The 16,400-nt window shown below is 39.3% G+C and overlaps 1 protein-coding gene across 4 annotated transcripts in view; it reads left to right on the plus strand.

Moving 5' to 3' along the window:
- BOLL (boule homolog, RNA binding protein) overlaps positions 1–16,400 on the plus strand; it is a 33,153-nt gene that overhangs the window by 1,554 nt on the left and 15,199 nt on the right. For 2 of the 4 annotated variants that reach the window (XM_048953504.1, XM_048953506.1), the window contains exons 2-9: positions 312–405; positions 1,313–1,456; positions 4,370–4,461; positions 6,656–6,710; positions 9,778–9,853; positions 13,229–13,356; positions 14,370–14,441; positions 15,307–15,354. In XM_048953504.1, coding sequence (XP_048809461.1) covers positions 312–405; positions 1,313–1,456; positions 4,370–4,461; positions 6,656–6,710; positions 9,778–9,853; positions 13,229–13,356; positions 14,370–14,441; positions 15,307–15,354 — 709 coding nt within the window. Of the gene's footprint in view, positions 1–209; positions 406–1,312; positions 1,457–4,369; positions 4,462–6,655; positions 6,711–9,777; positions 9,854–13,228; positions 13,357–14,369; positions 14,442–15,306; positions 15,355–16,400 lie in introns of those variants that run through there. The other 2 variants (XM_048953505.1, XM_048953507.1) reach the window with 2 other exon arrangements.

Below are 16,400 nucleotides of genomic sequence, written 5' to 3' on the forward strand. Positions count from 1 at the left end.
GACAGGCACAGGTGCGGGGCCCGGCGGGGCCGGGAGGAGCTGCGGGGATCGCCGCGGGAGAGCAGGCCTCGGCGGGACGGGCGTTACGAGGGGGCACTTTGCGTGCGGAAAGAAGGGCGGAGGGGCACGGCAGCGGCGGTAGCGGCCGGTCGGTGGGCGGGGCCGGGCCGGGCGCCGGGGCGGGGCCGCAGCGGTTCGACCCTCGCGCCTCGAGCTGTGGCCGGCGTTCCGCCGCGCGGCGCCGAAGCCCCCGGGCCGCGCGCTTTTCTGAGCGCCGCGGCGAGGCTTCCCTCTCTCCTCTCCCCCTGGAGGTCGTCTGCCGGGCCGAGGCGGAGCCGAGGACGCGACACGTGCCCGGAACGTGCCGTGCTGAGCGGCGAGGGACCGATGGAGCCCGACGGCGCGGTGAGACGAGGCCCGAGAGCTCCGAGGCGGCTCTGGGGAGAGGGCGGGCGGCGGGGCCGGGAGCTGAGAGCCCCTTCGTCGGCCGCGAGATGGGGCGGCCCTGAGCTGAGAGGCGCCTCCCCGCCGCAGCGGCCCTCGCTGGCGGTTATGGTGGGCCGCCATTTTGTGTGCGGCGCTGCGCGGCGAGCCGAGGCCGACGGTGCCGGGAAACCCGGCTTGCGTTCGGCTTCGTTACGGCGCGGGGGACAGCCGCTATCAGCGGGTTCAGGCCCTCGGCCCTTCTCCTCAGCGGAGGGGCTGGGGCTCTGTACCATCTGCCCGCTTCCCTTGTGGTACGGTGCCGAGTGTTGCGCTAAAATACGGCCCCCGTGGGTCTTCAAACGCAGCTGAGGGTGTCTGCTTTGGAGACGTGTGCAGCCACGAATAGCCGGAGGGACGGATGTCTGCCTCTCGATGTTGCAGGATAGGGGGGATGTTTGTTGGAAGGTGGGGTTCATTGGAGGTCTGATGTGACTGGCCGTAGGTTCGTTCAACACCAACACGAGCGTTTGCCGATTCTGCTAAAAGAGCCGTAGTCACACACTGCAGACACTGGTACAGAGAGTGCTGTGCAAACCCAAAGGGGAAAAAACATTTGGAAACTAGGCCTAGAATGTTTAATTCAAAAAGATGTTGGAATGTAGGTGAAACATCAGACTGTAGCTTGTTCAAGGTGTTACAGAATTGCTTAAAATTGAGCTCGTTTATAATAAAAATACACATGCTCATTTTTCAGCATTTACCCACCAAAAGTTTGTATATGTTTTCTGTTCAGAGTTATTTCACTTTACAGCCTGTACTGTGTGAGATACAGGCAATCTTTGAAAAGTTTGGTTTTTGGTTTTGTTCTGTTTTTTTTTCTAATCAGCAGACTGCAAATGAGACACAAACAGAATCTTTATCTTCGTCTCCCAACGCTATGTCACCAGTGCCATTGAATAACCCAACCGGTGCACCAAGGTTTGGAACAGTTACTCCAAATCGCATCTTTGTTGGAGGAATTGATTTTAAGGTATTTTCTTTCCTCATTTTACTACTAACTGGTATTTTATAGGCTATAAAGCTCAGTAGAAGAGTAAGACTAATGATGTGTTTGCTCAGGTGGTACCTTTCATTGCAGTCTTCGAATGAACAGCAGAAAATAATGTTTAAGCCTTGATTTACATTACTGGGCTACAAAGTTGCATAAACTTCTTCACTTAGCAAGAAACTAGGAACTTTTGACATGCTGGTTTTTGCCTTTTTTTTATTGTTCAAAGGAGGTAGCTTTTTTAATAAGCAGATTTCTTAGTAAGAATGTATGGATTTTTAATTAAGCGTAACATTTAGTAACATTTTAATTAAGTGTAACATTTAATTGTAAGTTCGGTGATATATGTTGCAAACATAGCAGCCATGGGTAGCTTCAGCTCCTTCAGTGCTTTTCTTTCCATTCCCACAAAGATGGAGCTACAGTATGTGTGTTCTTCACCTACCGCAGTAATTTTTTCTTAAAAGCAAAAAGGAATATAAAAGGACTTTTCTGGGCAATTTGCAGTACAGATTTTAGTTCTCAGCTTTTGCACTTCCAAGAATTCAATAAGAGAAGTTATGGTTGGGTACCTTTTTGATTCAGTCTGAAGAGGTCTTTCTTTAGTGGTGGATGCTATTACTATTTGACATTGTGTAGGCTTAACATTAGGCTTTCTTGGGAGTCTCACAAGTGCCTTGTCCTGTCAGGAGCAGGAAAACAAGTCCTAGGGGTGTTTCTGGTAAAATTACAGATACCATGTTCGTCCAGATATTTGCAAACTGCACTGTGAACCTTAGGCTTTTTATTTTACCATCTTTTAACACTCTATTTCTATATCTTTGGCTTTTGAAGCCTACTGTCCTGTGCGTATACATCCTTGCTATCCGTTAAGAGTCCAGTATAACTTTCTGCACTGATGGCAGTCTTAAGAACTCTTCAAGTGTTGCTTAATGTATTTTTATCTTCAGCTATTCTATTGTGTATCACATTCTTTTTCTTGTGAAGCATCATAGCTGCTGATAAGATGCAGAGCTTACAAGCAACATTCTCCCAGAAAGCGAATGCTCTCCCAGAAATTGTAAGTTTTAAGGAAAAGACAAATCTTACCATCGATCTTTATTACCCATTATTTGCTGTTCATTGTGTAAGAATGTGAGAATGCTTCAGCTTATATAAAACAGTTCCATAGGCATATGCTATCATTTGTTTGGCTGGAATTGTTTTCCTACATAAACAGAACTTCACATTTCTCTTCAGGTGTAAGTCATGGTGATCTGCTCAGGAGGATGGTTTGGGGTGCCATTTAGTAATACTTTAACCTTTCAGTGGTGTGTAGTTGCTCAGGATCTGGTGCAGGGGGTTTCCAAGGGGAAGACATGATTACCCAATTGTATGGGAACAGCTGAGTCACACCTGAGCCACTGATTGAGCACCTGGGGAAGGGACCTGGTCAGCCCTGGAAGCATAGGTGCAGGCAGTTCAGCTGTGTGACTGGAAGGGGTGAAAGCACCTCTCTGACTGCCACTGGGGAAGGATCTCTTTCTGGAGATCCCTCCTCAGTGAAACTTTCTCCTGTGAACCTAGAATCTTCTGATATGGGTGAGCAAGCTTCTTCCTTTTCCTTCAGAACACCTTCCTATCATTTTGGTCCTTCTGTCATCACATCTTCATTGTAATGCCATTCCTATCATACAGACCTGTCCAGTTGCTACACCCAGTGAAGTCTATTTCCTGCCTGTTGAGAGCACTCCTGTCCGTTACTGCTCCCCACACTTCTACAGCGTGGCTGTATTTTATAGTGTTGTAATGCCAGAACACTTGGAGACATGAGGAGCTAAGTCTTGTACCATGAGTGCTCCCTGGACTTGAAGATTGCAACAAGTAAATTGCATTCTTTTCATAAAATATGTATTGAGGGAGAGTTATTCATAAAGTGTTAGCTTTGTATTCTTTCTATTTATGAATGTTACTTGAATTAGAGTTTTAGTTTTTCTTTTAATTTTTTTTTTTGCTTTTCAAACTCAGGTAAGTTCTTAATTTGCAAAAGGGATTTTCTGCTGAATTGTATATATACTTTTTAAATCAGCAGAAGTTTTTCACTTAAAGGTGAAACAGTACTTCTTGTGTACCTAAAATAATGAAAGAATGTGGACAAGTACAGAAATAGCCTGAATGTACAGATCAGTGCAGGACAAGAAATTCTGAAATATGGTGTTGAGGACATCGTGTTTGATTTATGTTCAGAGGATTAAAGAAACCTAATTCAGAGAAGGGAGACAAGTGCTCGCATTCCTTGAGTGTGCATTTGTTAGGAACTTGTCCTCCTATATGTGCACTCTGGTTAGAGAGAAGAGTTTCCTGCAAGTGGATTTAGAGCATTCTCCATTAGAAGCACCTTTTCTTACTTAATTTATGGCAGGGTTTTCCCATGATGTGCCTGCGTGTGTATGATATGCATGCCTTCGTGTGTGTATATGTAAGTATACATGTACACAAGTGCAGAGATGCATGTATACATTTGAAGGCCTACATATTTTTCTGCTCTGAAGTCTGAGAACACTGCAGTGATTTGTCAGCAGCACTCTGATAAATTTGAAAAAAAATCAGATTGTTATCTGGCTTCAATGCATATACTTGTAAGGGGACTGTTACTGTGTAAAAACATCTGAATGTTTTAGTGGTTTTCCAGGTTACCACTGAATATGGAAAGGCAACAATTAAACAGTAATGCTGTTCTCTTGCTTTGAGGCACACGTCTATGCTCATTAATTTGTTTTTTAGTATGGGGTTATAGTTTGTGGTAACCTGTATCCAAAGTGTATCCATTAGAAGTCTTATGGAATGTACTCATTGGCAATAACTATACAAATCAGCTTTTCTTCTTTTTTTTCCCCTCTTGATTTAATTTACTAGACCAATGAACATGACCTGAGGAAGTTTTTTGCTCAGTATGGCTGTGTCAGAGAGGTGAAGATAGTAAATGACAGAGCTGGAATATCAAAAGGGTTGGTATAGTAGATTAAGCATGTTGTGGAAACTGAAAATGTAACAGAAAATTGCCAGACTGTAGTGAATTTTATTAATTTTTTCTTTGCTCAGAACATTATTAATACTGTGCTATTGGCCTTAGATATTTCACGTATGCAAAAATCTTCTTGTGTTCTCTAACATTTACCTACGTAAATGTCTTTGCAACGTGCTTAATTGTTGTCATGTGAATTAAAACATGAATTAAAATGCCCTTTTGGGGATTATATATTAAGAATACATAATTTTTTGTTGTTGTGAGTCAGCGTGGGAAAGAATCCTGAGGAATAGGTGAGATGAGGCTGATTGTGCTGGAGTGCAGGGCGAGATCAGAGGTTAGTTCGTGGAGATTTTCAAAATGGGAACACAGGCAAATCTGAGAAAGAATCATGACTGCAGTAAAGGGAGGCTGGGACAAGATGTCAGTAGTGAGAGGAGAGAAAAATCTGGAGGAAGATTAAAACTGGAAGGTAAAGTTACTGTTTAAACCCACGGGGTGATGCATGGACAGGGGAGTCAGTGAAGTGGGGAAGTGTGCTGCAGCACAAGGGTAAAAAGAAAGCTGGGGCGAAAAGGAATATCTGTGGGAATCTGTATTACCTGTAAAGTTCTTCGCTGAGTTTTCTTCTTAGCAGGAAGCTCAGTAGAGATGAGATTTGGTGTCCAAATCTCCTGATCTTAGTTCAGTCCCTAGCTTACATAGATATACAAGTGGCAGACTGAGCCAAAGGTATACATGGTATATATACCAGAACTTTTTAATCAATTCTGAGAGTATTTGACACTTAAATTGCCACAACTCCATATAGAAAGTAAACGTGTTGGATAAGAATGTTTCAGTGATATTTGGGATTTCTACTCAAATCCAAGCACAAGCTTTATTGCTTGTGGCTGACAAGTGGTTGAAGAGACTCATTTTAAGATTATTTGTCTAATTAAGATTGACTATGTCTGATTAATTATTGTCCAAATTGCATGTAGAATGTGATGTCTGTATAGGTAAGATCCCAAATGAAGGAATTACCTTCTTGTTCTTGTGCCCTTGGTTTTGGAAATGTTTCCAAATTTGATTAGAGAAGGCAATCTAGCAAGAGCCCGTAGGTTTAGCAGTATCTCTGTACTCACATGAACATGGAGATGCTCAGAAAACATATTTTGTACTGCAAATTTTGATAGGCTGTCTGGAATGATGGAAGCTTTCAGGCTTTCTTAGTATTTTTCTGAAGTCTGGCCTTGAGAGTGAGCCGTGAACCTAAGAAATGATGCATTCAAAACTATTACAAGATTAAGAAAAACTGTTCCAATTCAGAAAGTTGCAGTTCTTTCTGTAAAACAAGACAAAACAATTATCTTCCATGTACATATTGTGTTACGTACTTTAATTGTGTGATGAGGCACTTGGTTTGCACAGACAGCACTTGGTTTAGTGACAGATTTATGTGGGAATATTGATGTGTTGTGGTGTAGTAGGAGTTCTTTATCAAAAGCCTGTTTGATTTGTTGCAACAGTTGAGAGATATACAGTGAAGGAGATGTATTATGTCATGAAATGTGAGAGTACTTTATCCTTGAGTCTGCCACAAAACTGTTGTTTATTGTTAGTTGTGTCAAGAGTGGCAAGAATAATTCCCAGGTAAACCATAGCTGTGTTTTGCTGCTTTGTCTGAGAACTCAATTAAATGTACTGCGTAGTGCTTAGGGAGATGTGGAGTGTTCACAGTTTTCACTGGCATAATGGGAGCTATGCTGAAAAGGCTGTATAATAATAATTTTTAAAAAGTTAGGAGTGCATCTCATCTTGGGCACTCCTAACAAATGAGAGATCCAGAACAGAATTTCTTTCTTTTATCGATAAGAAGTATCTACATACATTCACCATGCAACACCAGTAGTCCTGCAGGTTTTGCTTAGCTGTGTAGGTGAACTACTCATTTATTGCATGGAAACAATAATGTATGACCATGTATCTAAATTAGATTAAACTAGATTAGAAAGTAGACTACTACAAGGATTATTAACAAAATTACAGTTGTTACTACAGTCTCTATTTCTACAACTGATTTTTTTTCCCCAATAATTTCCTTTCTGATATCATTACTGTATGTAAAGTATGAACGTGCAATATGTGATTGTGATAATGATCTTCAGAAACTTAGCTCTCTTTTTATTTAGGTATGGTTTCATTACTTTTGAAACTCAGGAAGATGCACAGAAGATACTACAAGAGGTGAGTAATATTCCCTGTTACAATTCCCTTTTAAATAATTTATTTCACAGCGGCCATAAGGTATCTCTGGTTTTCTGACCTTGTTCTGCTGGCCTGCATGGATTGGTAGGTCTGTTAAGATTGGTCAATCTGTCTTCATACAATGTAGCTGATAAAATATTTAGAGAGGCAGAGATTCAAGATACCTCCGTATGAGGACAAGCTGAGGGAGCTGGGCTTACGTAGGTTGGAGGAGGGATGGCTCTGGGGGACCTCAGTGTGACCTTCTAGTACTTTAAGGGAGCTTAAGTTGGAGGGAGACTGACTTTTTATACAGTCTGAAAGTGATAGGACAAGGAGGAGTGGCTTTAACTAGAAGAAGACAAATTTAGGTTAGATATTAGGAGTTCTTTTACTAAGAGGGTGGTGAGGTGCTGGAGCAGGTCGCCCAGAGGAGCTGTGGATGCATCTCTGGAGGCAGTCAAGGCCAGGTTGGTTGGGGCCCTTGGGCAGCCTGATCTAGTGGCTGGCAACCCAGCCCATAGCAGGGGATTGGAACTAAATGATCTTCAAGGTCCCCTCCAACCTGTGCCATTCTATGAACACAAGATGTATATATAAGTATTCTGAATCTAGGGAAGTGAGCTGTCACTTGATATTAGAATACTTCACTTTGACATATAATATTTACTTTCTTACTCTACATGTGCTCCATACAGTCTGTTCTTCTGATGCATGCTGATTACTCTTTATCCTTCACAGTTGCTTTCATTTGCTTTACCAGAAAATCCGTTGTTAAGATCTTGTGGGGAATTGGAAAAGATAACTGCTTTATTTTATTCTGACACGTTTGCTCATCAGAGCTGTTGTAACACCTCTAACAAATCTATTCCTGAGAAGTCTTAAACAGTGAAGTTCATTTAATGTTACGCAGTGGTTGCTTTTCCACTTAGCTAAGTTACCATCTTGATGTTCCCTCTAGAGCCTTCCTTGAGACAGGATTAGCTGTTAGGTGGTTATTAGCCTTTCAGCTCTTACTTGCAAATAGGTGCTCCATATTCTGGTTGACATATATTGGATAAATCAGTTGGTGTGGATCTGTTCATATATGCAGAAATATTAGAAGACACGGGTGGGGGGAAAACAGAAGGCAGTATCCAAGGGTTGCAAAATGTCTTCTGCCAAATATAAAGCAAGTTTAAAATACCAGAATACTGAGTCTCTGTTGAATGTTTATGTGTTAAAATTCAAAATACAAACTGGGACATTTAGAAAAGAAATCTTGGGTATTTTCTTGGGTATTTCCAAACAGATATCACTAGTGTAACCAGAGGAGTAAGCAGACAGAAATGCTGGGTTGTTTGTTTTTTTCCTTCTCCTCATGGATTTTGTTTTATTTCTATGAAATAGAATACCAAGGTTACCCTTGTGAACTTGGTCCAGAATGTTTGCCTGCATTGTAACTGAAAGGCTGTTCCATGTCAAGTCTTAGTGGTATCTGACTGTGTGAGACCAAAACCTCTTTGTCTGCAGCAAATGTTTCATCTCAGACATTCTGCAGTTAGGTTGTATTTTTCTTAGCCTCATTCATCCTTAGATCAGTTACGATCTAAGCCTTTTTTAGGCTATTTGAGTGGATGGTTTCCCAGTTTTAATAGTTTGTTGTAATGTAAATTATTTTGTATTTTATGCTATTGAATTTCTTCTCATTTATAAACATCCTACTTCTTGGTCATCAATAATATCTTCAAATTTTTTTCTTAGTATTTTTCATTCCTCAAAAGTATTGAATTGCATCTGAAGAACAGACTGTGTGGAATTTCTGTAGGGGCCTCTTCTCAGTCCTGTACTACTACATCTAATGCTACCTCTTCCCATCTTTTTTTATTTTACTTTAAAGTAATCACAGCTTCTCCTATTAATATGCTTTTTTTGTAGCATCATATGTAATTTTTCATGCAGTGCCATATAGAATGCTTTGAGGAAATCCACACAAAGGAGAAATTTCCTTTAACTGAGAAAGTCATATTTGAAAAAGCAGCCTGAATTCTTATGGATCACAGAAATGAAATGAATGTGTTGGGAAGAGTCATCTCCTATTGTCTGTGGTGGAATGCAGTTGGACTGAAACTGACAACAGTTTTTTGGGGAGTTGGTTAGTTTTAAATTGGTTTAGTTGGTATATTTGCAGTAGTTAGTATTTATGAAGACCCAAATCTAAAAGAGAAGTTTAGCTTCTACTTATGTTCAGATATATAAGTTATTATGAAGTGCTCACATGTTTCACTAAGAAGGGTTCAAATAAAGAGAATGCTTTGGTTTTTATTTGTAACTGTTGTCCAACTTTTCAATGTGATTTCAAACTATTTCTATATTTTTCTTTAATAAATAATTTTTTATTTCCTTACTGGAAAAATTACACCTGACACTGAAAACGTCGTGGTGTAGTAGGGTAGCATTTAGAACTGAGTAGGAATCAGAAGACTGTATAACTTGTTGGTACTTAGCACTCTTTTTTTAGCTATTCTGCTATGATTTAATCTTACTAGAATATCTATTTTCAGATTCTTGTTATTTAGTTTATATCTTGTTAGCTTGGATATAAGGAAAGTAAAGTTTAAGGCAGTACCATGTCTCACATAAAATTTAAGCTTTTTATCACCTTCAGTCCTTATGCTCTGGTTCATTTTATTGACTTATTCTCATCTTTATTAAAACAATGTTGTAATTGTGAAAAAAATAAGTTTAATCTTTACACTTGAAATTGTCCATTTCTAAATATGTTTTACTTTTTATTCAAATAGTAGAAATGGGACTGAGAAGAGTTGAACAAACAAAAATCTGACAATTATAGGTATCTGTTACTGGCTCTATGATAAATAAGGAGTACTTGAAATAAGTGATGATTGTTTTTAAGTATGTAAAGTCTAAGATCAGGTTAAAAAAGGAGCTAGTGTGTTTCTTGTTTTACTAAGATGCATTCTAAATAAGAAGTAGTGGCTCTGTTTATTGTTCTTTGTTTTAAATGCCTTGATCTATGTTAAAAAACAATTATAAATACTGAATATACTATTTTTAAAAATTCTAGGCTAAAAAACTTAATTACAAGGATAAGAAGTTGAATATTGGACCAGCAATAAGAAAACAGCAAACACGGATTCCTCGTATGTATATTCACTCACACTTGTCTGTTACAGATGTAATTGCACATCTTGTTTTTAACCACAATATGCCTGATCATGCGTTGCGTTCATGCTATAGACAGAACACAGAGTAAATATGTACCAGTGGAGAAGTCCAGATTTGGCATGCCCAGGATTGATCTTCAGAACTTCTTTCTCCCCCTTAATATATATGTTTACCCTCTTGGAATGATTATTTACCTAGGGACAAGGGGAATGTCTTCTCTTAGTTACGATGCAGAACCTCACATCTGAACGCCGCCCTCACAAATTGTTTAGCAGGTTCCCTGGTTCTCTGGGTTATTACTAGTTAGTAGCAAAATCCATCAGGACCACTACGCCTTGCTTTGTTCAGTAGAAACCATAACGAGTGGGTGTTTCCAGTCTCCGCTGAGTTCTTGGTGTTTCTTTGCTTTAAAATAAAGGCAGGGTTGCTGAGGGTTCCTTCTTGGGCAGAGAACTATTTAAGCTGAAAACATACAAGATAGAATTATTGGTCAGATGCCTTTGTCAGGTGCCTATTTGTTACTTTGGGCAAGTATGCTGTTAAAAGTTCTGTGGGTGATCTTTCCATGTTATGGGCTTCCTTCTAGATAACATACCTTTGCCTTCCGCTAGGCACTGTTTTGTTTCCATAATAAATTGCAAAAGGTGTAAACCACTAACTTTGAAGATAAGAGCTGCCAGCTTTTTTATATAGCAAGGCATGCTATTTTGTTATTCCTTAGTAATGTCAATAAAATCAGAGAAGTAAAATATGTTACTTGAGAAATGCAGAAGCAAATGAAGCATAACTTTGTGCTTCAGTGTTTGTCTTATGGTAGCTTTTGCTGGGGAGGGGGGGAACACAAGCATTTGAACCTTTTCTGTTTGAGGGCAATTCTGTGGAACTTTAGTTTTAATTCTGAAGATTGCTTATTTTTCGTTGTCCTCTATTGAGATCATTCGTATGTACATATTCTCATATGCACACTACTGCTGTTGCTGCAGACATACTTCCACTTGAAAGGAAATTTCTACTCCTGTGTGCATAGGTACACTCTCCCTCTTAAGTGTGCAGAGTAGGATTTGCCCAGGAGAGTGGAAATTCTTCATTCCTGCTATGTTGTTTCTTTGCTTAGGAAATAGTTGTGTGATCTTTGCTCAGCCATCATCAAGGGGTTTTGTGTTCAGTTGTGACTTTTTGTTTTGTAGGTTGGTTGGTTTTGGTGTTTTTTTTCTTCTTCTTCTTTTTTTTTGTTGTTGTTGTTGTTGTTGTTGTTGTTGTTTGGTCTGTTAGTTTGCAGTGCTTTGTTTCCCATTCCCAAATGCATTCTCAAGTGCATTGCTGGACTCGTATCACTCAGTTCTCCTGATGGTTTTCCCCGGGGTGCCTATGATCAGACTGTGTTAGAAGATCCAGTTGGCATCTAGATACACATCCTGGGATCTAATTTGAGTTCGTCTCCTGTCATGCTCAACCCACTAACCTTAGTCATGAAGGTAGTTTGATCATTTGGAGGCTTGTGAAGCCATGAAATCTAGACTCACAGTGTCACTGTAGCTCTGTGTTAGTTAGCAGAATTTAAAAGATCATTCCTTCGATACTCTCATTTATTGGTCTTTTCCAGCCCAACTGAGTTGCTGTCTTCCCCTACTGTTCAGCAGAGCAATTTCCATCTCTGCTGTTATCGCAGGACCTTTTCTGTGAAGAGCTTTGACCATATTGGGATGATCAGCATTCTTACAGTTAAGGCCATGCAAATCTGGTGTAAGATTAGATCATGTTCTAGTCAAGGCACTGAGGTTCTCTTGGTTCAGTCAAGAGCAGTTACATCCATCGCTTGTTGTAAGTACATGAATTTTGTTTTCGTGTATACTCCAGGGTGGTCTCAAATACAAGTGTCTGATTTAAAATAGTCACAGCTTATCGTTGAAAATGCTTACGTATCTCAAGAAGTTCAAGTACCTGCAGTGAAGTTGTGATTGGATCTCCTAAGCTTCAGGTTAGCTCTGTCTCCTTCAAGTTCTTCCACTTTTCCGTTGCAGTGGATTTGGGTTTGATAGCTAAACTTTTCATTCATTTAGTAAGATTTTTTTTTTTTTTTCCCCACTAAGAGCTCTGTACTTGGCAAAGTGGATAGAATAGTTGATGAGTGAATTCTCTTGATTTCTTCATTTGAGATAACAAGATTTGAGATAATGCTTTTCTAGGTTGCTTAATGGAATTCATGTAGTCTCTGATTCTTCTCACATCTGTTTAACTCTCTTAAGAATCACTTAGCATGTGACATTTCAATGGATAATATTTCAGCTTTGTTGTAAACAAGCATCCTCGGGTTTTTCAAGGGGTCAGCCAAACTCCTAGCATCTACAAAGGCAGTTTGAATCACAGCTGGGTCCTTTTTGGTCTCCACTTACCATTCTGGCAATCCCTCGGCATTGTATCTGTCCATAAAAGGGTGTTTCCAGATGCAGTTACCTTTGCAAGGAAGATGCAAGGGATGATGCCCTCCATCTTGTGTTTTTCCTGATTTATTTATTTTGCATGTTAAATATGATTTCAGCATTTCCATTTTGGTTATGGAATAATTTTTCCTTTACTTTTTTTTTTTTGTTCTTTTTTTTCCTTGGCATCGTGTGTAATTCATAACAAAAATTGTCTTTTACACGATGTTCTTTCTGCCTACCCACAAAATGCAGACAGGAACAGACTCCAGGTGATCCCAAAAGCAGTGATTGAGGAAGATAAGCAACCTCTGCTTGGGAATGGAAGTCTCCTTAATTGAACAAAGCTTATTGTCAGTTCCCGTTAGAGAGCTGGACAGCTGGAACTGTGCTTTGGGATTAGAACACTGTAGCCTGTGCAGTATGGTAACATTGCTGAGAAGTGTCCTTGTTGCTGAAATCTGGATATCTGTTCTTTCTTTTGTCAGGAAATGTGCCATCACACAATTTTTGTGCTTTGAGAAATCAGGTCGCATCTTATAATGAAATCCTTCTGTTGTTTTTAGTGCTTGGATCCTGTTTCAGCTAAATATGAGTATGTGGAGGTTACCAATGAAAATCTCCCACAGTGTGAAGTTACCTTTGGACATTTGAAGATTATAAAAAAAATTATTTGCTGGTAATTGGAGTTGTCTGTGTTCAGTAATCAATATGCATGTTATCTTCTGTACCCCTTCCCATCTACCCCAGCACCAGCCTGTGATTCTTTGTTTGAGAGTTGAGGTGGCACAAGACACGCTCTTTCCCATGTTCTTTCCTTTGAATGTTTTGAGTTTCTGAAGATCAGAAATGATCTTTCCTTCTTCTTTATGGCTTTTGCATTGGTCAACAAATACTGTTAAGTAAATCATCTTAAAAAAATAATTTCAGGTTCTAATGTGATACCAGAAGGTGGTACAATGTACTTAACAACTTCAAGTGGATATCCTTATATTTACCATAATGGAGTGGCTTATTTTCATACTCCTGAAGTTGCTTCTGTTCAGCAGCCATGGCCAGTAAGTAATTGATTTTTTTGTATGTATGTTTTACTGAGGTGATGAATGCAGAGTTTCCAAGTCTCTTACTTCCAGTTTCTCCAGCTACAGCTGGAGTACAGAGCTACAGTATCTTTGGTATTTAAATGGTTTCCTTCTTGTATTCAGATTAAAAATACATTACTTAAGGTTATTGTTCTTATAGTTTATTGTTCTTGTGTGGGAGGGCTTTGCTTTGATGTGACTGAGCGGGACAGAATTCATTCAGAATCAGTGTGGTCATTGCTCCAGAAGTTTTGTTACTGGGGATTTGTTGGTGCTTGGGATCCATGCTTGGCTTCATTTATTATTGCCCCATGAGTGAGGTGTTCCTGGCTGCAGTGGCCAATATATTGAATATAAAAGGAGAACTTAATGCTAAAACTTAAGCAGTTTTTTGCACTGTTCCATCCATACTCCTCTTTTTTTTCCTTCTGTCTGTCCGAGATTATGCTGCTGCTTATTTTAGGAGGAAGAATGCAGTAGGTTAATTACTTGGCTTTAATGGGTATGGGGAGATTGACCCCTTTCTTTCACTGATGTTTTTCTGACCCTACAAAAAACAAAAGCAAATTTCCAGCTAGTTTAGTTATTTAAACTGAATCACCGCCCGACCAGATGAGTGCTGGGGCTGGTGTAAGGAAAGGACTTGGAAAATGGAAGATGGGATGGGACTATGAGAGGATAGGAATAGATCACTGATAATTTGTATTGGCTAAAATTGTTACAGGAATGTACGTATAGTGAGGACATAATGGCTGAGCTTAAGCAATTCCAGAAAGCACTTGTTACTGTGATAACAAGATAGGTTTTTGCTTCATCTGTAGTGTAGGCCCCCTTGCAAAAATGTTAAAATATGTTGTTAAAATATGGTCAGTCCATTTTTTAAAGGGTAGTAGATACAATCCAGCAGGTACTATTGAAGATTGGGTCTTAACAGAAGCGACAAATGAGGAAGTTGCTGCATTGACTTGTAACTGTTCTGTCTTTTCAAGTCACGCACTGTTTCCAGCTCACCTGTGGTTTTAACGCAACCAGTTTATCAGCCTCCTACTTGCCATTATCAGGTATGTTTGCCAATGAGTTTCAGAGCAGCAGTATTCTTTTCAGTCAGCTGTGCAATTTTGTTTGCAGCACAGTCTGTTCTGTTTATTCTTGAAAAATAAGAAACAACTCGGTGAAACAGATTTCAATTTCATTGAAGACTTTTTTCTCCCCCTGCCCATAGAGTACAGTTTCTACCTTCCTATTTAATTACATGGAAATTGAATAAATTGGAATCTTCTTGGTTGCTAGAAAACTGGCTTAGTATCATTCTTAAGGATCTTTTAATTGTTCTAAGCCAAATTCCTGCTCAAAGCAATAATGGTTAGGTGGAGATCATTCAGGGGCTTTTTTTATTGCATATTTTTATTCTTGTATAGGAGAATTTTTAGAGTTCTAATACGCGTTTGTCAGCTCTTGTGCTCTGAACACCTTTGAGTCTGACTTACTCATATTTCTACCCTCCCAATATGTAGTTGTAGCCAGTAGTAATTACATCATGACTCCTTTATCCTTTTTAAGGTTTTGCGAAGCCATTTCAGTTGTTATCCTGATTTGTCTATTCTACAGTCCCTTAACCAGCTTGGCAGCCCACTGCTGAGCTTAGGCAATTTGTCTTGTATGCTGGAAAGTTGGCTGTATTGGGTGTCTTTTTTTAAGTAATCACATTTCTTAGATGCTTCATTATTCATTATTATGAGATGCCCAGCTGAGTGGTAGTAGACAAAATTCTTGAATTGAGGGTTTACGTAAATCATATTTGTTCCTTTTAATAAGATTGTAATGAAGATTTGGGATATTTTTGGTTCTAATACATGAGAAAGGTGTATGTCTTTACATATGTTTTTAATTATGTAAGTGATATCTTTCTTCTGTCCTTGAATTTAGGCACCAACGCAGTGTCTTCCAGGTCAGTGGCAGTGGTCTGTTTCACAGGTAAACACCATTTGTAGTTCTAGTATTTTACCCTTAGTTTCCAGTTAGTTTAAAAGCAGGGTATGCTTATCAAGTGCTCTTAAGTTTGTTTGCAAATCAAATGCAAAAATTACTAATTGTAGCACTGTTGAAATAAATAGCTATATTTTATCAATTAATCTGCAGCACTAGTAGGATAGAAGACAAAATGTAGCATTTATTGAAATGTAAAATGTAAACTTCTTTTAAGGAAGAATTTTCCCTTCTTCCTTTGGCAAGGGGTTTTTATTACTTTATCAGAGACTTTCAAAAGTGTGTCTAAACTACTACATTGTGCCTGATAGGAGAAATGAATGTTAACTAGCTCATTACCTGGTAATAACTGACATTTTAGTAGTTTAGTAGTAGTAGAAGCTGGTAAGCATGCAAGTATGGCAAAATTAGACCCAGGCCTTTGAAGCAGGAGAAAAAATGTGATATTTTGTGGGGGATATACTTCACAATTTTCTGACCTGTGTAGCAGAGGCTCTTAATGTGGAAACCTTGTCGCTGAGGGAATTTAGAATTTAAAGCTGAAAGAATAACCAGGACTGTTGAACAATTAAAATGTGTCTTTATAACTTCAGTACTGGCTAGTCATATTCTTATTATGTTCTTCATGTTCTTATTAGTCCACTGTGAGTATCAGTTGGCTGCTTGGAAATTTAAGTGCCAAATTGTTAGGTTTGATGTGCATCAATTATGAGTTATATAGTTCTAAATTTTGGATCCCTTTCTGGTAGCACCTGCTGCCAACAAAGGGTAGGGTACTTCTCTTGAGCAATGGGATCAGGCAGTCCTGCACTTAGACTGCAGGCTTAGCTCTTCCAAGATAACAGACTGACTGACTCGTCTAGGGATCTTCTCTCTTGTTGTAAAGAGAGAAAATGCAAGGTCTGTTCAGATAGCTAGCTGACTAAACCGAAGATGTGTCAGGAGTTTAGTGCTTTCAGTGCATAGACATGGGTAAACTTAAGCATTCAAATTATTGTGGTTCGTATTTTAAGAGAAAATGTATTTTTTATTTA

Source organism: Lagopus muta, chromosome 8 (assembly GCF_023343835.1).
Source record: "Lagopus muta isolate bLagMut1 chromosome 8, bLagMut1 primary, whole genome shotgun sequence".
Taxonomy (NCBI): Eukaryota; Metazoa; Chordata; class Aves; order Galliformes; family Phasianidae; genus Lagopus; species Lagopus muta.